The 24,767-nt window shown below is 39.1% G+C and overlaps 3 protein-coding genes across 4 annotated transcripts in view; all 3 read right to left on the reverse strand.

Annotated features, from left to right (window-relative positions):
- Positions 1-1,162: 1,162 nt before the first annotated feature.
- On the reverse strand, positions 1,163-9,111 carry LOC307261864 (eukaryotic translation initiation factor 5A-1-like). Of its 2 annotated transcripts, none has more exons than XM_080042525.1 (5): positions 9,011-9,111; positions 7,594-7,765; positions 7,203-7,307; positions 6,284-6,415; positions 1,163-5,088 (listed from the first exon to the last, which is right to left on the reverse strand). In XM_080042525.1, exons 2-5 carry the CDS (start codon positions 7,753-7,755, stop codon positions 5,023-5,025), a joined length of 465 nt encoding a protein of 154 aa, XP_079898651.1. In that variant the 5' UTR covers positions 7,756-7,765; positions 9,011-9,111; the 3' UTR covers positions 1,163-5,022. The 2 variants fall into 2 exon arrangements, with proteins under 2 accessions (XP_079898651.1, XP_079898652.1); XM_080042526.1 differs by having other exon boundaries at positions 9,000-9,074.
- Positions 9,112-12,121: 3,010 nt separating this feature from the next.
- slc2a2 (solute carrier family 2 member 2) lies at positions 12,122-21,277 on the reverse strand (the record flags this gene model as incomplete). Its single annotated transcript, XM_080042056.1, has 12 exons — positions 12,122-12,325; positions 12,843-13,046; positions 13,378-13,479; positions 13,636-13,740; positions 14,139-14,219; positions 14,791-14,897; positions 17,115-17,277; positions 17,412-17,527; positions 18,037-18,161; positions 18,356-18,564; positions 20,582-20,677; positions 21,263-21,277. 12 exons carry the CDS (start codon positions 21,275-21,277, stop codon positions 12,122-12,124), a joined length of 1,527 nt encoding a protein of 508 aa, XP_079898182.1.
- Positions 21,278-21,976: 699 nt separating this feature from the next.
- Positions 21,977-24,767, reverse strand: part of tnika (TRAF2 and NCK interacting kinase a) — a 69,912-nt gene continuing 67,121 nt past the window's right edge. Inside the window, 1 exon segment of the mRNA XM_080042335.1 lies at positions 21,977-24,597. Within this exon segment, the coding sequence (XP_079898461.1) occupies positions 24,514-24,597 (84 nt within the window). The 3' untranslated portion in view covers positions 21,977-24,513.

Genomic DNA, 24,767 nt, shown 5'->3' on the forward strand with positions numbered 1-24,767 from the left:
TTTCTTTTTTTTTTTGCGGGCCCCCCCACGACTGTCGCACTTTTCCCCGCAGTCCGTCGGCCCTGCCGTCACCTATTGAGGTTTGGTACATCAAGGCATAATAGGTTTAACATGATGTTTAAAGACTGTGTTATGCACAAGGTGTGATAAATAAAATGTTGATCAATTCATTTTGGAACCAAAAAGTGCGAGGTCTTCAAAATGAATGCGAGTCATTCTTTGTACTGTTTTACTTTCATGTCGCTGTGGGAGAGAATGCTATGATTAATGTCAACGAGGTGGCAAAATAATAAAATAATAAAACTATAAATCAACAACTGTTGTGAGAACTGCCCAATGAAAACAAAAAACATTTTGTTCCAATAACTTTACTTTCTTAATATTCTGTGAGGGGGGGGGAGAAAAGAAAAATATCCATGGTTTATTATAACAATAAAACATTCCCTGGGCCTTAAAAACAACTTTACACAAGCATTCCTAAATATCACTAACATATGTAAACTGGAGAAGATTAGGATCGTAGATACCAATGAGTCCTACTCCACTGTTTTTCATGCTGGTTGGACAATAGGTCAGCACATTCATGTTCTATTTCTGGTAGTTTATGAGCATGCCGAATGAATAGCTTTCAGGTTATTAGCTATAGAGAGATGGATCAAAAGCCTTTGAATTAGTCAAATAATCCATCTAACTTTTTAACTGACTTTACGCATCCCCTGAAATTCCCAATAGCACCCCCGTGTGGTCAGGGTTATGAGTCAAATATATCAACATGGATGGACTGCAATGGAGTTTGATGCAGATATCCATGGCCATCTCAAAATAAATTGGAATATATTTGGCGATTCCCTGAATTTCAATAATTAGCTCCATTAATTCAGTCATGGAATTTTCATTTTATTGTCAATAAAAGTCGTTATCACTTGGAAGTCAGAAAAATATGTTCTCTCCTGTCAGGTTAATCGTTAAGAGGATTCTTCCAATTTGATGCTAACATTCTAGGTTTCACAATATTTAAAGAGGTGTGTGCATGGATGCATCATCATATATAGCCTTCTATAATGGTTGTAATACTGTCACCAATACGCATATAGACTGGAAGTACTGATTGTAAAATAAAAAAATGTAACCAAGCAAACTTTTTTTTTAAAGATAGTAGAGCTGAGTTTCTGAATGAACTTTATTTTGCCTAAACAGTATGAACAGAACGCCAGGATATTTTTTTGAAGACAGCAGCCATACATTAGTTGGAATAGAGAAGAGAGAGAAGCCGATGCATCTTTATGTTCCAGAATAGGCCCAAGTTCAGATTTCTGCTCAAAGCAAAGTTTAGTTCAGACATAAGAAGAAAAAAAAGGACAAAGAGAGAAAGACCTGTGCCAAACCAGGAAACACCATCACCTTATCCAGCAAACACCAGGAACATATATAGTATACAAGACTGTACAGTTCAACACATTCTGTTGTAACATAGCAAACTGTACCCGCTGTCTAAACATACAAATAAACGTGTATCTTGCAAGAAAAATGAAGCAGCAGATTGGAAATGCGAGACAGAAAAAGAAAATGTGAAGTGGATAATGTATTTGACGGAAGGCGCCAGAAAAATGATTGAAAATAGTTCTCCTAACCCAGAATAGTGTAGACACGTGAAGAGAATAAAAAATCCAAATGAAAAACATTTATGATAGTCTCATTCCATCATCTGCACCGTTGACATGCGTTAAAAGTAACATATCTACTACCACTCTTGTTTGGAGCCCTGAGAAAATCTTTAACTGCCCTCAGAACACTGACATCAGTTTATTTTTGTAGTTGTATACCTTGCAGTCACTGGTCCTAGATCAGTATATGAAATCAACAAGGACCGGACCTTCCCCATAACGGTGTAAACGTTCTCTCAAAAACACTTCCCAAGGTCAATCCTTCAACCCCATCTCCATGTAAAAAGACTCCCGTATAAGACAGCTTTAAATTTAGAGGACCAGACAAGATGTGTGGTAGTAATTGGTGCTACATGCTGTTTCAGAGGCCAGAGCAGTTTAATAATTGGAAGGAGCTGGGGGGGGGGTGAAATATACAGTACATTTTTCTCTATCTGACCTTAGTGATAGACACATGCAACAGGTCACAAATATGGCTTAAGAAAGACCCTCCTCTTCTAATAAGAGCTGTAGGGGAAGGAGGGAGAAGGTTTTTTTTTTTTTTTTCTAGCATAGAGACCTCATACTTTAACTGATAGTTGCACTACTGACCAGATATAAGGATTTGGATACTTTTGGAAATCCAGCCATGAATTTAAAAGGAAGCAGTATATTAGAAACTAAATGTGGTTCTCAGGCACAATGGCATGCTAGAAAACAAAATAAAAAAAGGTCAGCGCACAATGCCAGAGTGTAGGCGCACTGGTCGAAGAAGTTCAGCTATTGAACAACTTTTTGTTTACTAACCCAAAACAGCATTAACTGCAATTTGCATACGACAGGTTGTTTCACTCTCTTTGGGTTCACCACTACTACCTAGGAATGAGTTAAATCATATTGAGGCGCTGAGGGCTAATGTTGAGAGGATAGACTAATAAAAGTTTGAGTAGGGACTCAAAAGCTTTCTTTCATGTTCCATTTACCATAGAATGTCAATGTCGATGCAGTACACGTTTCTACTATACTGCTGCTCTAGGAGGGTTCATTCACTTGTCAAATGCCATTTCCTCCTGCTTCAAGAAATGAATAAACATGAATTTATTATTTGAACATTGAGCGCGGCCAGGCCAGGTGGCTTTGACCTTATGTCCTTGCAAACCAGAGTACTGTTGCCGTGCTGTTCTGTCAACAATGTGGAAATCTAGGTTGCTAGCACAAAAGGCCAAAATTGGAAGCCATGGCTCCTTACATAACATCATTCAGGGAAAACACCACACATTCAACAACAGAATGATCAAACATTCAAACTAAATGAATTTAAAAAAATTAGTACACAAAACCGTCAGTGGATTATGTTGGTGTCTTGACTGAAGTCAGAACAAAAATATAGAGACTGGCTGCCACTGTGTTAACACAACATCAAAGCTGGACCCAATACTTTCCCATGTCAATATTGAAGTTGGTATGTCTAAAAGCATTTGTGTTCCAATTTTTGGTTAATTCAATGTTTCGTTTTAATTCAGTAATTGACATCACTTAAACACATCTCATGTTTGCGTCTAAGTGAGTTTCAAATAGGGTTTTTACAACAGCACTGGTTAATGACCAAAATAGGAATAGCATTGCCATGACAGCAGTGCAGAAGATCATAGTGCTCATAGCAGATGTTAGTATAAAGTCAGATTAACCAAACAAGTCTAAATATTTCATTTCCACAGGTGAATATTATGCATTCTTGAAAGACTGTCTTCATCACTTTAGTGTGTCCTCCACACTGCACCACCCGTACAAATGCTCAAACCAAAAAAGGAAAAAAAGAAAAACAACACTCAGGCTGCAGCGCTCCAAAAATATATTGCTAATACACTTAAAATTGTTTGTTTTAATTTGATGGAAGGAGGTAGGGGCGAAAACTGACAACCTGCATGTAAACGCAAATTCTACAGCAACCACGTTAATGCAGTGCATGTAAACGCATTCTGATTTCCTGCAATAACCTGATGTCTCCTAAAACATTTGTTTTCTATTGATGTAAACGTTGAGAACCATTCAGCATAATTTCATTAAAAACCCATGAGAGCCACAATCTGTTTCAGAGTATAAACTCTGCAAAAAATCCCTTTAATCTGCAAACAGATTTAACACCCCTATTTTAACTTTCTACAACTAGCTCCCTCCACCTGCAACCCAAAAACGAACTCAATGGTAACACTCATATTCAATTTTATTCTTGGGCACCAATGTCTCCCATCAAAACAACACTTGAATAACCCATAGGAGAACTACCAGCTAGATTTGGCTACATCTTTTTCCACTATTGCATGCCAAGTAGTCTTTAGCATCATGATGCAACATTTGAGTTGGAGCAAATGTTGCATCATGTCAGATAAAATGATAGTAAGATCAAAATGTTATCAGTGTTTTGTTCTGTCAAAATCATGTTCTATACGTTTGTCAGCTCATAAAAGGCCTCAAGTGAAAAAAAAAGATAGATGTCATAGCATAGAAGAGAAAATGGCCACACCCAACCACCCCGTCTAGGCCTGCTCAAGCTTCAGAACTGCTGAGACAGCAGAGCCGCCTCTGCAAAATGCCTCATCTTATTAAGACCTAGCTAGATGCAGTAGAAATCTTGCCGTGAGATTTGTTGTTTAAATGCAGAGTAAATAACATTTAGCCGTTTACCTAAATTCATTGCTGCTAAGGCATGTGTATACAATATTGTCAATTTTAAGTGTGCATGTGAATGCATATATTTTAATTGTCAAAGGCAGATAGGCATAATCGGGCCATCAATGAAGTTACATTTTTAGGTTATCTGAACCTTATACGAAATTAAAAAAAGAAAGACCTGGATCTTACACAATATAGGTAAAGTCAGTCTTTGGAGATTAAATTATTTAAGGGGAAATTTAAGTTGAAGTCAAAGTGCAGCATCTCAACTTTAGACAAGCCTTAAGATAAACGTGTTTAGCCAACTCAGACATTTCATTCAGGGAAGCGAAGAAAAAAAAACAAAAAAAAAAACATATGTGTTCTTAAAAAAAGGAATACACACAAGGAAAAAAAGCATATCACCTATGCTCTAAAAGAATGTTGTGAACTCTTGGAATATTGTTTAGGAAATCCAGGAATAATATAAGTATCCATTGTAAAGTTAAGATGTGATGGCTAAGGGTGGATAACTTCATTGATAGAAGAAAATGCCAGTCAGCCCTGAGCCCAAGGTACAGTTGAAGATGCTGACCCGGTCCAGTTTCCGGATTTCAGTTGACCAGCGAAACTGGTGAAAAATGTGGGGGTGATGGCCAGCCTTTTGGTGAGGCTTCAAAGCCGTAATGGAGAATAGGAGTGTGAGGTCTCCAGCGGTGTCCTGGACTTATTTGTCACTAAGGTTCTTGGTGGTAATTACACACTCTTCATCTAAAGCTTTCAACACAGTGACCTGAAAAAGGAAAGAGAACAATAAGATTTGATAGTGTGATGCTCCCTTTATAATTAGTGCCTAATTTCAATAGGTTAGTAGGTTAGGTGGGCGATATGCCCCAAGTGTTATCACAATAAAAACTTAGAAATAAGCCAATATCAGTTACTATCACTGTAAATTACCAATTTCCATTATCTCTGGCATGTTTTAATGCAGATGTTTGCCTTTGGAGAAGCTGAAGAAAACCGATCTTAAAAATATATAGTCAGAGATTCTGGAGAACGCTTGTCACAATCAGTGACTATTACCTCACAATCCAATACCACTACTGACAAAAAAAATGAACTGGTTTAATACACAGCCTAGGCTCTGTAAACTGGTATGTAAACCAGGGTATGCAAACAAAGGGGCCCACCGTAGCTAGCAACATACCCGTTTACAGCACATGGACTATATTAACGATAGATTGTTTTTCAGCGCACACAGTAGTACAGGTAGCAGATTGTGCCGAGATATTTGCTGATTTCGACAAGTACTATACAGAATATAGTTTCTAATGCCAATATGATCATTTTGTTGCTGGATATTCTAATTTGTTAACTTCCGCTTGTTCTAAACGGTAATATCTACATTTGTTATTTATTTTAAAAACGAGCTAGGTTAGTAAACTCACAGCATAACTGCACCTGTGTGCGACTCATCTAGCAGGTTTAATGTGCGGTGGATGAGAGCACTACCAAAATATTGGTGCAGCAACAAACAAAAAGTACCATTAAATTTGATCACATTATTCAAGTCAGCCATGAAGTGAGGAGACAAGCTCAGGCTGCAGTATAATAGGTAATGTTACTGAGAGCCTTTTTTTCCTCCTTTGCCCAGGCAGAATGTTGCCAGTGGAAACACTGACTGTCTTGCTTTAAGCAGGTCTTTTTTTGGACAGCTCATGTCGCTGGCATTTTATTCTGCTACTGCACACCCGACTCTATTCCTGCCACACAAATGCCTCTTTTTCTGTTTAAAGATGGTTGGCAACTGTATGTTAACGTGAGGAAAATGATATCCATCATTGTGATCCTTTAATTGCCTAGCCAAATGATTTCCATCATACATAAACTAATAACTGCACAGCTTCTTTAATCCAAAAAATAAACAGTCCAGTTCAGCCAATACTACTAAGATTGTACTTATTTTTTAACCCCTTCGTCAGACTCACCAGAAAGGATTCCTCATTGTCAAACTTCTTCTCAATCTCTTTGCCCAGGTCACCTTCTGGCAGTCTAAGGTCGTCTCTGGTTTCTCCATTGTCGTCCATCAGGGACAAGAACCCATCATTGATGCCAAGGACCTAAATGTGCCACGAAAAAAAAAATGGCAAAATGATCACATTATTATGTAGTTTCCATGAACAGATCCCAACAGACAAATAATGCATGACCAGTGCCAGGTCATCCCAATCCTAGTATTAGGTGCCAGTCCAGAACCGAGGAGCAGTATAGCAATAGTGACATCACCCCTAAAGGTTAAATCTGCTGGGACAGCTAAAACATAGAACGTTGCATATCTGTAAATGAGTTGTGATCAGCAATGCACATAAGAAAATTCTGGCTAAATAGGAGAGTGGAATATACACACAACAAATACAGCATATACATTATTTTGTTAAGAACATGACTAGGATGGGAGCTGAATTTTTTTACTCACAATAATATTCCACATTAATCAGTTTAAAGACAAAAGACACAAATTGTTACTGGGAACCAACCAGTAATTTTATCCCAAGCTAGTATTAGGCAAATTTGCCTGTTAGACAACCAGCAGCCACTCATTCATTTTCTGTATAAACTAAAGCTAATGAAGGTTTGTCTTGAAAAAAAAAAAACAATAAAAAAAACCATGCTTTTTTTTGGACGCCCAACGGGTGCGTCACATGAGTCAGAGCTGAGCTGTCTCTTTGGTAGTTGTAAAAAGGGTATACAGGTTTTGAACTGGTTGAACAGCTTTTAGCTTGGCCTACAAGCTGTCATTATTCCCAGTTAAGAAGCCTCTTTTGGGATAGCAATTCTCTTTAAACATAATCACAAGAAAACAGTACCCCATAGGTTACACCAATAACTTCAGCAGGAACTACTCACCTGGAAATCTTTCCTTCCTACATTTGGGACATCCATGTTATGGGTAGACGGACAGAGATCTTCCAACTTCTTCGAGGTGAAGATATCGATGCCAGTAAGGTGAACCTGAAAAACGTCATAGCTGATTAGATCTGCATTTTGATTTTATTTACCAAGGTAATCCAATCGAGAAACAGGACTTTTTTTTCCCTCAAGAGACACCTGTTCACATTCCCACACACCAATAGCAGGCTAACTATTAGGAGCAATTTGGGGTTTTGGTGTCTTGCCCGGGGCCTCTTCGACATGTGGCAGGGAGACGGGGGATCGCCCCGGGGTTACTTTTAAAACAGGCCAAGTCACCAATGTGCCATAAGCTCTGCATTCCAAAGAAAGCAGAAGTAAGTTTTACCTTGGCGTGCCCATGCTTGCCAGTCTTTGAGGTAGTCATCTCAACGATCTTACATGGACGTCCCTTCAGCATGACAAAGCCATTCTTCCTCAATGCAGAGCACTGCATGGGGAATGTGGTGGAGGCCCCAGAGTCCCCACTTTCAAAATCAGCATCCATCATGGCTTTTGAGCTGTTGAACACGCAGACAAACAGAAAATGTGAAGACAGGAGCATTACTTATGAGGATGTGTGTGGTGTTTAGAACCTATTGCAAATTATGTGAAAGCTGCTGAGCACAGTCATAACACTACATTATTAACAGACCACAACATAGAACAGCTTCCCTATAGCTGACAAATAATGCATAATGTTCTGGATTTGCATTCATGGTCAGGTTAAATGTTTTTTAATCCTGAAAGGAAGTCTAAAGTCTGGGGCTGGCCTTATGGTTGTTCCAAGAGTTGGAACACCACAATGAAGCAGCATTCTGTTATTTTAGCAACTCAGACCTGGAAGAGCCTTCCAGATGATATTAGACAAGCCCAGACAGGACTGCTTTAATTAAAAAAAACTTATATATATATATATATTGCCTATTCTTCCCTGTAAATTAACTTTCTTTAGACAACTTTTTATTGTGCAGCACTTCGAGTTGCCTTTGATTACGAAATGTGCTATACATAAAGTTGCCTGGCCTTGCAGTGGTTGGGCTGTAAGTGCTTAAAAATCAATAACGTGAAATTAGAGAGGGGGCAACTAACAAGTGCTCTGCCGCGCATGGTCAGTGTTTACAAAGATACACTTTAGGATCGATCCATGTCCTAATTTGTCGTCATTATTAAGCCCCAGACGTGTGCAAACAATTATCCAAGGTGGTGCACCGAGAAAGCTAACAGCTGCCGTTAAATGCTAATGTATCGAATTTACTTGTGACGTTAACTATTTTTTTTTAACGCAGTCTCAGAAAATGGAAAGCGTGTTAGCTCCCTTGTTGGCTAATTACATTCATAAAATGAATCTTAACACAACTCAGGTCGGCGTTAAGCGTAGCTAGGCGGCTTCAGGTTGAAAAGCTAGCAAAAGCCGTTAACCGGCTAGCTTTGTTACGTGGCATCTGGGCCAGATGAGTAGCTTACAGGATAATTTAGCTAAAAACAGCGAGCTAGCTTTAGGTTCCCACCTCGTGTGTTTTCTGTCACCGCTAGCAAAGTTAGCATGCTAACGCAACCCACACCCATTGACACTGGCTGACGACGCTGTTTGTTGCTATTGCTAACGTTAGCTTCTAAGTAGTGTGCTAACTTCTTTCAATCGCCTCGCTCATACGAAGTTACTAATACTCTGCCGACAGACGCCAAAGTTTAACACATTAGTACTACCGCACAAACAAAAGGCTACAAAAATGTTACTTTTAAAGCCCCTACATTTAGCTTACCGTGTCTTGTTTCTACAAGAGAGGGGAAGTCAGTTCGCATGCGTGGAGCTTTTGTAGCGCAGGAGGAGCAGAGTGGGCAGGCAGGTACGGGCGCCTAGACGGTGACGAGCTTTTTTCCGCTTTTTTTCAGTTTTTTCTTTCTTTCTTTATTGAGCACAATGAAAACAATGTAAATTGTGCAAATTAATCTTGAGCAAAGAAAAACAATTAGTTTTAAAGAAATGGAAAGCACGAGCTAGCAAGCAAACTGTATTTTGGCCTTTGCAATATTGTTGTTATACATTTCAACGACGGGTAACACTTTACAATAATGTACACAAAAAAGAGTAGGCTACTCTTCCAAAAAAGAGTAGTTACTCTTCCAAAAAAGAGTAGGCCTAGTTACTCTTTTAAAAAGAGTAGCTACTGTTCCAAAAAAGAGTAGTTACTCTTTTAAAAAGAGTAGCTACTGTTCCGAAAAAGAGTAGTTAGGCCTACTCTTCCAAAAAAGAGTAGTCACCCTTCCAAAAAAAGAGTAGCTTAGTTACTCTTTTAAAAAGAGTAGTTACTTTTCCAAAAAGAGTCGTTACTCTTTTTTAAAGAGTAGTTACTCTTCCAAAAGGAGTAGTTACCCTTCCAAAAAAGAGTAGTTACTCTTTTAAAAAGAGTAGTTACTCTTCCAAAAAGAGTAGCTACTGCTCCAAAAAAGAGTAGTTACTCTTCCAAAAAAGAGTAGGCTAGTTACACTTCCAAAAGAGAGTAGGCCTAGTTACTCTTTTAAAAAGAGTAGTTACTCTTCCAAAAAGAGTAGTTACCCTTCCAAAAAAGAGTGGTTACTGTTTTAAAAAGAGTAGTTACTCTTCCAGAAAAGAGTAGTTACCCTTCCAAAAAAGAGTGGTTACTGTTTTAAAAAGAGTAGTTACTCTTCCAGAAAAGAGTAGTTACCCTTCCAAAAAAGAGTGGTTACTGTTTTAAAAAGAGTAGTTACCCTTCCAAAAAAGAGTGGTTACTGTTTTAAAAAGAGTAGTTACCCTTCCAAAAAAGAGTAGGCCCCTAGTTACTCTTTTTAAAAGAGTAACTGCTCTTTTTTGGAAGGGTAACTACTCTTATTTGGAAGAGTAACTACTCTTTTTTGGAACAGTATAGCTACTCTTTTTAAAAGAGTAAACTCTTTTTTTGTGTACCTTATTTTAAAGTGTTACCCTCAAAAGTATAGCCTGGTTGACAAAGCCATTAATACCGTAAAAGAGGCAGGGTTCTACGGACGCCCAAACAGACGGAATCATTAATTTTATTTTCTCTGCTTTCCTATGATAACGAGTTAAATTGAGTTGTTTCCATAACAAAAATAAACTTTGTTTTACAGATATAACAGGATAATTAACTTGATTTCTACAAAATCAGTTATGCTTAAAGCACAAAACAAATGCAGATATATGCTTACTCGTATTCTTGAGTGTTTATTTTATCCAGCAGTCGCTGATCAGCAGACCTGACTTTACTAAAGTAAATGGATCTTATTGTTAGCCTACTAAATTCAATCGAATCTGCGTCTCCTCTAAGAAATAAAAAAAACTCACTGTCTTGATTTTTTTTAAATGGTCTCTGTCCTAAATGTAGTTTTTTTAATGAAAACACTGTAGGCTACTTCTGATGTTTTTGTCTTTAACACAAAGGCTACTGTAGAAACAAGACAGTTCACACTCCAGGAAAACTCTGGGGTAAAAAAACGACAATGATGATGCATTCCTGTGCTCCCAGGTGTGTTACACTGCAGAGAAAACCTGAGGCATGTGTAGCCTACTGGGAAGGGAACAACCGACCGTCTTAAAAAATAGTCCCTGGGTGTTACTGTGTAAGAGGGACTGACTTTTTGGTCGGTTCAACATTCATCGCAACCTGTCAGCTATGAGCTCTCCCCGATTGGTCTTTGTTCTAGAAGCAGCCACTGGCTATAAAAGGAACGCTGGCTCCTTAAAACAGGGAACTCTCAGTCCGAAATCCAGAATATATAAATATGCAGATATTTGTTTTTTTCAAAAGTTGAATTGCTGGGGGAACAACAGACGTCACCTTTACTTCACTTAAAAGTCCACAGTAAAGGTATGTAGAAGTTTTAAGTTTCACAAATGGTGCTCTGAAAATTGTGTACTTGACCCTTATTGGCTCCCAAACTAATCTAGTAATAATGTCAGAGTGTCCTGCTTGTGCATACATGCCTGGACCTCAGGTTCAAGGTTAGCACCAATAAACTGTTCCCCCAGTTTTCTAGCGTCAAACTCTAGACACACATACAAAAACATCATCCTGCACAGTGCACGGTCAAACATACAAGTGGAGTCACATTAAACAGAACACATGTTTGAGTGGAGCTGGTTTATGATTATATTTAAAGACAGACAATTGTGGAATAATTCCATCTATACAGCCAACCAAACATCAACACAGTATAACAGACACCTACTCATGTTATAATAATACTGCACTATCGGTCTTTTCTCCATAGGGTTCTGCAAATATACGTACTGGGCCACTAGGGGGGGCACAAAGAAGCTTTGAATACAACAGTGACATGGAAAACTTGATAGCAAACAGTTGTCTGTTGAGCATTCATTTGGAGTTGTGTTATACCAATAATGGTATAAAGCCCTATATTTATTTCCTTTTTGACCAGTTTGTTTGGCCTCCACTTTTTTCCTGAAGAAAATACTCTGCTTTTCATCTAATAAATGTCCCACTATTCACACTCTGGATGAGTAGTGAAAGTGAACCAACACACCAAAAGCCTAAAAAAACCACAATATAAGACACTCTTAAGCTCAGTGTCAGGTCATTGTCACATAGAAGTATGTCATATTATGTGATCCAATATCTATTAGAGCTGCTTTTTTCACCAAGTCACAATTCTGCAATAAGAGTTCTTAGATATAACACACCAATCCAGTCCAGTGAGTCACTCTTTTCTTTTGTGTAGCTTTCATATTTACATTATGACATGTCTTTAGTCCTCAATTGACCACGTTAGTATCATAACACTATAAGGATGGATGTACATTCATACTTGACATTGAAATACTGACATATTTTAAAACACATACACGTAGACTACACCAACCACATAGCTGTTGCGTTTCAAGCATCTGTGGATGTTTTGAGCAGCTGCAGTTCAGTGGCGTTGTTGGGGCTCTGTGCCAGCTCTGTGCGTCCCTTCTGGAAGAGAGCGGCGATCTCCTCAAAACTCTTGCCCTTGGTCTCGGGGAGCCGGAAGTAAGTAAACACCGTGAAGCCGAGAAGCAGCACAGCAAACATGACGAAAACATAACAACCCAAAACAGCCTGCAAAGACAAATAAAAGACAAAGCAATTAAAGGAGAAGTAAGTGATATTTTTAGTTTTTAATATACGTGTTAAATCACTCTATATTCATACAGCAATCACTTAAACAGTATGCACAGTTCATAACACAGGTCTCCCAGCCATTCAGCTATATGCAGTAATTGCCAGATACAATTTTGAGTATCCCGCTCGTTGTCATCCAATCTGGAGACCGAGCGCTATAAAGAGGCGGGTCTCTGTGCCCATGAACGATGACTCGCTGCTCTCCATCGTGGCACTATCTGATGAAGATGGCTGCGTGTTCATGTGAGGATGACGTAGGGACGAGGGAGGGGACTGCTAACTGCAGTCACTGAGAGGAAGTTAGCTAAAGGAGCCATATCACTTCTCCTTTAAGTACAATAATTATATTGAGTCTGATTTGATGTGAATGGAACGAAGACACATCAACCCATTGCAAGTGCATGTGTTGCGCAAGTTAAGAGTAAATGTGTTTGTGTGTGTCATTTCTTCCTACCTGTATGTACAAAAAGGTCATCCCTATGATGAAGTTGCTGGTCCAATTGCAGCAGCCAGCCAGAGCAATGGCGGCGGGTCGAGGTCCCTGGCTGAACAGTTCAGCGACGATAAACCACGGAATGGGACCGGGACCGATCTCAAAGAAACTCACAAAGAGGAAGATGGCTGACATGCTGACGTAGCTCATCCACTCGTACTCACTCTGTAGGAAAGATTTAGTCAGTCAAGACAAACTACTTTTCTGTCAAGGCAGTTTCCTGATTACTTAAAATGAGCAAAACGCTGCCTGAGAAAGCTCAAAGCTCTTTTATCTCTTCCTCTGGGCCTTTTTTTCCCCCACAATGTCTTTCTTAAATCTTGTGTAGTGTATCAAAGATGAAAGTTTTTTAAAGTTACAACGTTGTCTCAGTGATTTAGAGCAAGATCACAGGACTATCGCGGGCCAGGCCATTTAAAACTGGGCAGTGCCATAACACGATGTTCAAGCTCAAGTTGTTGACAGACTATTAGCTCTGACAACTGATTGAACAAACCTGAAATTTGAGGCCAACTGTCATGGCAACTGCACAGCAACACATCCCTGCTAGACCAACCAGAGTCAGAGTGCGCCTTCCGGCCCTGTCCACCACTGCAACCTAGAACAGACAGCAGAATGTTTATCTGTGTTTGTGTGTGTGTGTGTGAAAGGGTACAGTATGTGTGTTGAAGAAAATAATAGACTATTAGTGCATGTTCATCATGGTTCACTGTCCGTATGCGTGCGATCCATGGTTCTGTGTTTTGCCACTCACAGACACCAGAGTGAAGATTGTGTTGATGACTCCTACTCCTATAGTGGCGTAGACTGGATGGCTGACACCAGCCCCAGAGAAAATAGCCGTAGAGTAATAAAAGATCTAGAAGACAAAAAAAAATTGTATATTTTCCGTCTTACAACAGAACACATTTCATGCACACGCTTTCTTTCAGTAAAGACACAAAAACAATTAGACACTATTTGACCCAGTTACCACTGATGTATGCGTTTAGTATTCTACAGTGGCCTAGAAGGGACAACGCAACTGCAGAAGTTGTTATGAAAAAGCCATGAGAAGTGTGGTAAGTGAAATGTTGTCACTACATAATTAATGTGGCTTTTTGCTTTACCCTTCTGGGCCACTGTTCTATGCTCTCACGATTAAACCATGATTTTTCCTGACCCCTTATCATGAATCAAAATGAGTATATGAGTGTTAATTAAATTCAGTAGGCTACACAGAGTGATAGGCAAAGTTGAAATACAGTTTGCACTCACCGCATTGATTCCAGAAAACTGCTGGGAGAGGTGCATCATGAGGGCAACAATGAGTTGCCGTCTGTACACGGAGGAGCAAATCTTGGGGAAGATGCAGAGCAGTAAAATATTGTCATTGCAATGTTTGTTTTTGCTGTTTGAGTGTATTCTTTTTCTTAGCATAAAGGTGGCCTTAAACAGACAGGTTACTATGATGTCTAAAACATCAGTTTTCTGCTCAGTTTATGGTTGCCGCACCATAATACAAGAACTCAACTGCGTGCTTCAAATCTCATCTTTCAAGATCCTCGCTCAGTTTCCCTTATCTGTTTAAGCTTGGCTGTGCGGAGACTCTTTCACCACTGCATAACTATTATATAACTAATCTAATTAATGATTTACCTTTATCTATCACAATTACATGATATTCTTAGATTACTTTGGTTGCTGATTAATGTGAATGGTTAAGAGGTTAAGAGTGTCTTTGTCCACCCTGAGGGAGGAATGTCAGGACTGTATAGTGAGTGTTCTGTGGGCCAGAAAGTCTTCAGTCATTTGATTTTTAAAACACAATAACATGCTTTGTTGACACACAAGTTTGAGCAAAATTCGCAAAAGATGATATGTATTTATGGCAATATACTGTATCTCAAGTGACCCGACCAAGACCTACCAAAGAAAGAATGGAGACCCGGGCCTCCCTGTCTGCTTCAGCTTTCTCTCTCCTCATCTCTTCCATATCAGGAGTTGGATCGTACGCCCCCTTTAGACGAAGCAGGCCTGCAATCAAACACAGGGCAATTGGATTAGAGCAATTGTCTGTACAAATGATTGATTTGCGGTGGTGCAAGAGATGTTCAGATCCATTGCCGAAATAAAAATTGCAGTGAAAAAATCTCAAGATTACAATTTAAAATATTAGTGGAATCATTCCTTTTATTTCCTCTTGCAGTATATTTTCTGGGGTCCATTCACAAAAGATGTTAGTTTGAAGAATATAAATGAGTCTGCTGACACAGAAATTAGTTGAGGTGGATAAAGTATTTTATTAGGATAAAATAACCCATCGCCTGTGTCAGACCAGGCGGGCCATGCCCGGTTAGCCAATTCCATTATCCCAACCTAACCTCTGCCTGTGTGTCTGCATCTTTTAACCTGATAATATAAGTGAGCTGATTGGTCCTTAGGTCAGAAAGATCTGTCCTTCCTAACCCCTGATTGGTGGACCCTAACTATCTCCAACCTATACTGTTCAGAGGACATCTGTGTTAATCAATCCCTAGAGGCGATATCCCATGGGGCGCTAAGAAGTCTGATTCAGTAACTTTAGGACAATCCCTTTAGCCAGGGGCCAATAAATTAGCTGTTAAATCTTAACCAAACGGTCTTAAATTGCCCCCACCAAGGACCATCTCGGAGCCCTCTATTGTGTACAATTTGAATGATCTACAGATCAGCCTGCTGCAGGGCTGTACACTTATTTTTGTAGGTGGTAGCACTGGTGCTAGCAAGCAAAAAAATCAGTAGCACAAAAATAAATTTGGTAGCACACAAGTATGATCAAAAACTTTCATAACCTTAACCCTTGAATTTTGCTCTAATTACCTTTGAGCATGTCATCTTGGTCTCATTTGAGATTCTCAATTAATATTATATCCTAGGATGTGCAGTAATAATTGTAGAACAATGAATAGGGGTGCACTGATTGCAATTTAGACAAAATAATCCAACCTGCCAATTGCAATTTTTTGCAGATTCAGAATTATTTCTCCCCATAAAGATATAAAAATAATATCTATATCTGTATTTTTTTGTAGCCTATATACATATAATTATTATAGTAATAATAATAAACATTTTTAGAAAATTTTAAGAAAATGTCCATCTGTTAATTAAAACCAAACTTTAAACAGTTAAAACATTAAACATAGCCTATTTAATAAATAAGTATACAAATTGGTACAATTTAGAATAAATTAAATAGGTTGTTGTGAATGTGTTGCGATTATTTGTTTAAGTAGACTACTGTGGCGTGCTCTCTGCAGCTGAATGAGTTGCCTTTGTAGCTAAAGCACTGCATGGCTGTCAAGCACTAACTTCCTGTTCTTACCGGCTTCAAAATAAAAGTCAACTCATGTTTGGCTAGTAATCGGCTTTTAATGTGAAGGCGCACAGGAAATGTTCTGTTTGCACACGTGCTAACTTAACTGTGTTAATGTTAGGAGCTGTCTCCTTATTGCCGTTGGGGAAGTTGATTAGACGCTAGAACCGCCACACAAGCACAGATCCAGAGCACACATCTTTCACCAGCCAAAGTAGCGGGTGGACTCTATAACTTACTTGCCTAAGACTATATTTACCCGCACTTGGAGAGTGTTAATGTAGAGCCCTCTAAGCAGTGTTGTGCAGCGCTCCTCTGTGTCTCAAAGCGACAGCATCTGCGTATTAGCACTAGTGCGAGTGGACTTGCATTCATCATCGCACGTGATCAATTTTAGTAGCAAATGCGATCAAAACTGTCGCACTGTACAGCCCTGGCCTGCTGGCTTCCTCAACTTAAGCAATCCACATTCCTAACTCTGCACACACATATGCACGAGAGCTGCTCCTGGCTCCCCTTATAGTTAATTATGTATGTAATTAAACAATCTCCTGATTATCAGTAATCTTAAAATGTGTCATAACGAAATACACTACACTCTCTTTTAACAAGACAACTCACTCATGGTTACAGGATAACAACGCTTTTTTTATACTCATTATCTAAAATATTAGATGCCATTAACTTGAGATCGGAAGGTATTTAACTCGTGATCACAAGGTAACGGTGTACAATATTATAAGTAATGCGAGGAAACAAGCTCGGTTATCTCATGACCCACTAGGTAACAACTCAAAGGAACTTGTTATCACTGGAAAACCGAGAAAGCAGAAATGTATTATTCCATGTCCTCTTAGGGCTTCCGTACATAGAGGGTCTCTGTGTGTTATTCTTACTTTTTCTGGCCTCTTCCTCCTTGCCCAGGAGAATGTAAAGGTACCGTGGGCTCTCAGGGCAAAGAGGCAGCAGAAAGGATTGCAATACTGCCGGGGCTCCAGACAAACCAAGCAACAGGGGCCACATGTCATCATTACCAAGTAGAAAGTCCAAACCTATTACCTACATCCACACATAAACACACACACACACACACAAACACAAACAAACACACATAGTTTTGGTTAGATGTTCAGTACGTCGTATATCAACAGTTCACGCTGCTGTGCATGTGAGTGTGTGTTAGTTCACCTCACCTGGCTGATGAGGATGCCAACGACAATAGCCAGCTGATGTAATGTTCCCAGAGCCCCTCTGTAAGCCTTCGGTGCAATCTCACCAACATACATAGGCACCAGCCCAGATGTCAATCCTTGAAACACACACATTGTGAGTTAACCAACTTTAAACAAACATCTGTTGCAAAATATATGACAATAAGGAGAGGAACTATGTTGTGTCTTATTTCTATCCAAGTGAACTTTAAAAACCTGTCTTAATGTCCTCTCTAATACCAGTAACACCTCACAATAAGGGTTAATTCATTAACTGTTGCGCTAAGCTAATGCTATTAACAGTTAGTTAATGCTAATAAAGCTTATTGTAAATGCGTAGTTATTAACAGCTAGTTAATGCTCGGTTTAGCATTACCTATGATTAGTTAGCATATAAGTCAATTAATGTTTATTTAATGTGTATAAAGCATTAACTAAGCATTAACACAGTTAAGTAATGTGACCTTTTTGTAAAGTGTTGACCTATTTGGTCATATTTGGTAAATGATTAGCTTTCATCCTTGTCATGAAGGGACATTTTCCTAATCATATGAGGACAACGTATGACCCATAAACACAACATATAAAACACATCATAATGCTGTACCACAGTAAAAGCCCATAACAGCGCGGCCGGCGATGACCATGATGTGAGGCTTCCACATCCTACACAGACCCATTAGCAGTCCAGCAGCTACAGCCAGAAAATTGACCATTAACATGCCCTTTACCCTGTAGGTTGGAAAGAGATAGAAAAGTGGCAGAAGGAGATGTGTAGAAACACAGATAAAGGATAAGATAACGTGTACAAAAAAATTCCTCCAACTGATTTTGGAGGAATCAGTTGGATCTCTTATCAATCTCCATACTCCACATTTGCCATTGTTGCATGGTTATACTGTATATCCCCATCATTTCATTCTCACCTCCCTCTCAGATCTCCCACAAACCCCACCAAGAAGGAGGAGAGCATTCCACCGATGGAGAAGATTGACACTGACAGTGACCAATAGATGACCACGGAGGGATGTGCGCCCGCCTCCGAGAACTCATCTTCTTCTGTGCCGTTCTCCCACAGGACAGCTGCCCTCTCTGACCACACCCCCAGGGCTCGCCCATAATGCTTCTCAATGACCTATGACACGGACACATGGATCGTCAGTCACACAGAGACAGGTGAAAGGGCATACACAAGATATGCAAACACAAATAAGTACATGGATCCATCTTTCTGCTTAAAGGTGCTACAAGGAACTTTTAAAATATTTCTGAAACAGTCTGATGATTATAAATGACATGTAACAGAAAACGGCACCATCAGTGCAAAGACTGCTACACACAACAGCTGGTGTAGTAAAAACACTACCGCTTTTGTCAAAAGGGGGTGCAAGAATGAACACAAATTGAAAGTTCCTCGGAGCACCTTTAAATCTCATTTAGAAATAGCAGACGTTCGTCACGCATCAAATAACATTTCCCAGAACTACTTGAATGCCGGTGATTATGACAAATGATGATGCCAATTTTAATCATTAGCACATTGTCATTCAAAATAAGATAAAAAATTAGCCTGTCTATCTGTTCTGCCTGTTGGAAATATATCACTTAGGCTATACATGGTAGCTCTAGGTCTATATTTTACCCACTCACATCACATTTGAAGTGTGTGTACATGTCTCAATGAAACCATCATCCATCAACAGCGTGACTGCTATTTAGTCATTAGCCAATGAGTTATTTCGTAGTTCAGAATTCCGACATATTTACGTCTTGCTGTGACAGAAAATTAACTTACAAGGTCCATTAGCTGGACACCATTATGACAAGCCCGGGTTCATTGGTACATTGCAGACGACCTAGCCATCTTTGCCACCAACATCCACAACATACAATAATGCACAAACAGGCTTGAAATATTTGCCAAGCAGACAGGTCTCGACATCAACGCAACCAAAACTCATTGGAGAACCTCCCTTATTTAGATACAATAGCAATGTGAGACGGACAAAGATCAAGGCAAGATTTGGAAAAGTTCAGTTTGAGCTTTCAAGTTCTTCTGCATAAAGTTCTGAGGCAGGGAAACCAGAGCTGATATGAAAAAGTGGTGGCATATTTGGGACTAATAAGATGATGATCACAACGTTTGAATTTTTTTAATGAAAAAGCAAAAGGTGTATCATCGCTGAAAAAAAGACAGATAGCCATGGATTGGTCATAAACAGTATCTCGAATATTGTGCTGAAGTGATCTCCTGGCAAAAAAATAACGGGCAGACCAAAAGTAACTTGATAACCATGGTAGGGATGCAGGATATTACACGAGAAACAGCAGGGCATTGCCTGCATCTGTTTCATGCTTTCGGTTCTGGAAAATGTCCACATAAGGTTTAAGCTCAAATATACCAGTTCTATGACAGACATGGCTGTCAACAGAGAGGGAAGCCATGCTCTTGCCGGCCAGAGCTTCCATTCCAAATTCCTCCCCAACAGTTGAAGATGTAATCAACAGTGGAGCCAATGAGGGAAGACCTCATCATCAATGCTGGCCAATAGAAAGGACTTAGTGTGGAGGGGCAGTACAATAAAATGCCATTTTTTATAATTTTTTTATCATTCTGAGAAAATGCTCATCGCCCAGCATTAATATTTCAACCAATGTAAATATGCCAGCTATGTTAGCTGTAAAAGCTCATTTTCATCCGTTGTCCCTGAGCAGGAGGATTATTGAAAGGTACGTTTAAAGGTATCACATAAAACACAATATAACACATATTAGACAGTGACAATTAGTGTGATGGATAACATAATGTAAAGGAAAACATTAAATAAAAAAGCATTAAACTAACATTCTTACTCAAGACATTAATGAAAGTATACTGGTTGCCATATTAAAGTACAAAGCATCGGAGAAGACATCAAAGACAACACAGCAACTTATCCATTTAGGAGCATTACTCATGTGTACAGATTTGCTTAGATTTTAAATAATATTTAAATTAATTTTAAATGTGTTTCATTTCTGCCAATTCTTCCAACAGAAGACATCCACAGGAGGTTGATTCTGACTTCTGACTACAGTATGCCACTCTACTGACTCTTCTGTGTTTGGTAAAGAGGGGCACTCAAAGTGTTTTGTTAAAATAGAAAGCCTACCTTTTGGGGTGCGTTGATGACACCAAGGCTGTAACCATACTGCAGGGACCCCAGAACTGCAGTGAACACAGCCAAGGCCAATGTACCTGTGAGCTGCTGCAGGAGTGAACGGTATAATCATTCAGGACACACAAACACACACACACACACACAAATGCATTGACAAACACGCAATTTAACACGCACATGCACACAAGCAAGGATGTGTGTGTTTAAATAGTCACTCAGCTGTACTCACAATGTAAACAGTCACAAATAAAAGCGCAACTAGAAATGCAGAAAATACTTTATCCACATAAGCTGCAGATTTATTCCTGTCTTATGCATTATTCCTGGTAATCATACAGAAGTTACATAAGAATGCTCGAATTAAACATTTTACATTTTAACTAAGATCGTGATGTGGCTGACACACACATGGCATTTTAAAATCCTGAAAAAATCCAAAGTGACAGTGCAAACAGTGAACACGCCGATCAATAAAAAGCAGTTATTTTTTTTACATTCAGGTCAGAGTGGAAAATGCAACCCCTCTTGAGTGCCTAATGCTTCATAAGCCAGCAATAAAGTGACCAGCCACCTGTTTGCAAATATTGCTCACATGATTACAAATATAGAAATAGAGAATTCAATTTCTATGAATACATGTTAAGAATGTATTTGTCGAGAATTATCTCTTACCTTCCCCGACTCCATGCTGGGTCCAGAGTGTCAGCCAGGAGGTAATGATCAATGAAAACTGCATGGCCTATCACGTTGTGTCCACTCACTAATCGACACACATATGCGTGTGCACACACACACATGCATGTGCACACACACACACACACACACACACACACACACACACACACACACATACACTATACACACATATACACTACAATACAGAGATAAATCTTACATATAACAATTAACAGTGGTCTAATTAATCCACTATATACCCCACACACACACAATACTATTGGAGGGAAGCAATAAAATGATAAACATGGCGAGCAAAGAGTAAAACAGACTGGAGTCTATTGGTTTCAGGATATTACCTGTGGTGCTACATTGTGAACTATGATACACTGTGTATGGCAATTGATCATGTAATACAACATGACTAACATAAAAAGCAAAATTTGCTGCTCAGATTCAAAGTTGTGTTATTTTGAAGAGAATAATTTGGCCAATATTCTCTATTTCTCTCTCTTACACACACACACACACACACACACACACACACACACACACACACACACACACACACACACACACACACTTGCTGTCAATGATACACTAGGGGGGGCGGGCAAAGTCTGAGGGTCGAAGCTGATTGTGCATGCTTGCAGAAAAGAGCTTCTCTCTCTCCCAAACGCATCCAGTAGGAAAACAGACACACACTCAGAATAATGCTCTAGTATCATTTATTTCTCTCTTACAGCATCTCTTTTACAAAACAAATACAATCCCAAAACAGGACATTAGTAATGCTCTTTCAAAATAAAAGAAAACAGGAAATAAAACAGAATAAAGAATACAGTGGTTTCGTCTTTTTGAAGGGAGAGTCCCCAGTGTAATGACCATCAGCATTTTCCAATGGGAAGAGTGAATTCCATGAAGGACTGATAAACACAGTAATAATGCCCCATTCACACTTTTTCTCATTAATCATACACACAGACACACAGACACACACACACACAGAGGGAAGACAGTGGTTTCTTCAGTTCGGCTCTTTATTGCTAAAGTGTTAGCCTGCTCCCCTTAACGGGGCTCAGTGAACCTAACTTGAAAGCTGCACGGAAACAGCTACTGTATGGATGTGTTTAAAAAATACTTGAAAATATAAAACTTTGAATAATTTAACAGAGAAAAGTTGATAGTTACATCATCGGCGGAATGAGTCTATAGTTTTTTTTTGTGTCAACCATAGGCCAACAAACATACTGCCAAACCTACAGTGAATCCCCCAGAAAATAGACTTATCTTCATTACAGTGCTCTCCAACGAGGATGAATTTATATGCATGGCCTTGTCCATCCTAAATAGTGTTATACATGTAATACAGAATATGTATTAATGATCGAGCTGTACTACATTTTTTGAGAAAGAAATGAAAAAAAATATTTCTGTTACTCCTTTGTTAAAGTACATCTCCATAACATCAGCCATGAGGAAACAACGCAAAAACAAACAAAAAAAACAGTGTAAAAACAACCGTATAGGCAATCAAATTATTACTTAGAATAGAACGTGAGCGGGTAATCTTTTGCCCTCCATTTTTAGTTTTGCTTACATCATGCTAGGCACTGTACAAACAGTTAGGAGCCAAAAATCATCAGAAGAACCAAACAGTTACTTAGGAGCTTTTTAGGATTTCAACAAAAAAAAGGACACCACAGCTTTCGACAATGAGTGCTTTCACATGCACACAGTATTCGGGATAGTTAGCCCACATCCTGCTGAGGAGATAAGCTGTTCATATGCATATTCATATTCCCAACAGAGACACACAGCCTTATTTGTGAATAGGCAAAAAAAAAATACATTACTGTGTTAAAAAGGAAACGGACAGAAAGATAGACACTCCAAAAACAAAAAATGAACCACTAATATTGCCTTATTTTTTTTTAAATGCTTGGTGTTCAAATACACCAACTCATGAACTTCATTCTAAGAAGATAATATCATAAATCTGCATGTAAACACACTTGAAACGTTTGCTTTGATCGCATTAAGGTAAAAGTTGACACACACACACACGCGCGTGCGCGCACGCGGAAAAGTGAATTACTTTTGACTCTTTTTCTGGACATTGATTTTCCCGATATCCCACTTTGATTCGAACTTGATTTAAATGGGATTCATTTCAACATCAAGTCAAACACACGTACACACACACACACGCACGCACGCACGCACTGACATACACTCCTGATTTCAGAGACACGGATGTGCTGTACATTTTTGTCAAGACATTTTCAAAGACCGACCGTGTCAGTCACAGAGTAAAGAAAAGAACAGAAATAAACAGAAAAAATTACGCTCTCGTAGATCATTTAATATTACAGTATTTCTGATGCAGCACCTTCAGAGTTTAAAGACATTTAAGAGTGAAAACAGGGGGATGAATAAGGAGGGGGGGGGGAAGAGGGGAAAAGGCAAGGGAAGAAGACTGACCAGTGATTTTATTTTTTAAAGGGACACATAGACAGACATCATCTTTTGCATACTGTTACAACCCGCCTGTGACAGGAGGGTTGTCTCGCCGCATCTCTATCAGCGAAATGCGATCGAAACACTAAATTACAATTCACTTTGTTAGGAGCCCGAAAAAGATGAGTGGAGTAGGAGATGGGAAGAAAAATAAAAAAATCAATCCATTCAGGCTGTCTGCTCTTACCGCAGACATCCAGATAGATTTGTTCACCCCTTCAGCTGCACTCAAAAGAACATATGTTAATTCATCTATTTCTGCAACCCTGGAGGTGTAGTTCTCCCCAGCGAGTAAGCTCACACATAAATGATAGGTAGGGAGGTAAAACGGAGAACAGACACAAAAAAAGGGGAAAGAGTTACAGACGGAGACAGACAAAAGTAGGAATATTTTTGGAAAGTCAGTGGCACCAGTTTGCCGTTTTTTTTGTCATTTGAGTAAAGATGGCTTCTGCGTGACCCCTCCGACACAATCTAGGGGCAACACTTCTCTTTATTTAGAACAGTTCTTCTTTGTTGTTTTTTTTGTCTCTACGATTACTCTTTTTTTTCTTCTTCTTCCCTACAGCGGTTTTTTTAGTCTCTCCAGTTTTTAAAAGAGTTTTTGCTTGTGTGGCCTCTCGGTAAATTCGGGGCTCATTTGTGAGATGTGTCCCGTGGGCCAACGTGGTTTAGCTGGGGCCAGCCAATGGAAGGGCTAGGCTAGGAGTTGAAAGTGGGCGGGGCCATCACCAGTTCATCATAGTGTTTCTGTTGAGGGTCATGAAGAACACTTGGCTGCTACCTCCCGAACGCACCGATGCGAAGAACACCTAAAAGAAGAGAGAATATTTAATTTTCTGTCCAACATTCTAAAAATATAATAATTTCTCAATAACTACAGATTATATTTTATATTTATGAAATGTTATTTATGCAAGAAATGTATATCGTTTATGTCAATTTTATTTACTATGTACATAGAGGTGTCAGTTCAGAATAA

Source organism: Ammodytes marinus (genome assembly GCF_949987685.1).
Source record: "Ammodytes marinus genome assembly, chromosome: 15".
Taxonomy (NCBI): Eukaryota; Metazoa; Chordata; class Actinopteri; order Uranoscopiformes; family Ammodytidae; genus Ammodytes; species Ammodytes marinus.

What these genes read in the sequence shown, in the direction of transcription:
- LOC307261864 (XM_080042525.1), bottom strand. Translation starts at nt 7,755, where the DNA reads ATGATGGATGCTGATTTTGAAAGTGGGGACTCTGGGGCCTCCACCACA. An exon ending in TAGGAAGGAAAGATTTCCAG is followed by an intron (nt 6,416 to 7,202) that starts GTGAGTAGTTCC and finishes TGGCACATTTAG; the next exon opens with GTCCTTGGCATCAATGATGG. An exon ending in ACAATGAGGAATCCTTTCTG is followed by an intron (nt 5,089 to 6,283) that starts GTGAGTCTGACG and finishes TTCCTTTTTCAG; the next exon opens with GTCACTGTGTTGAAAGCTTT.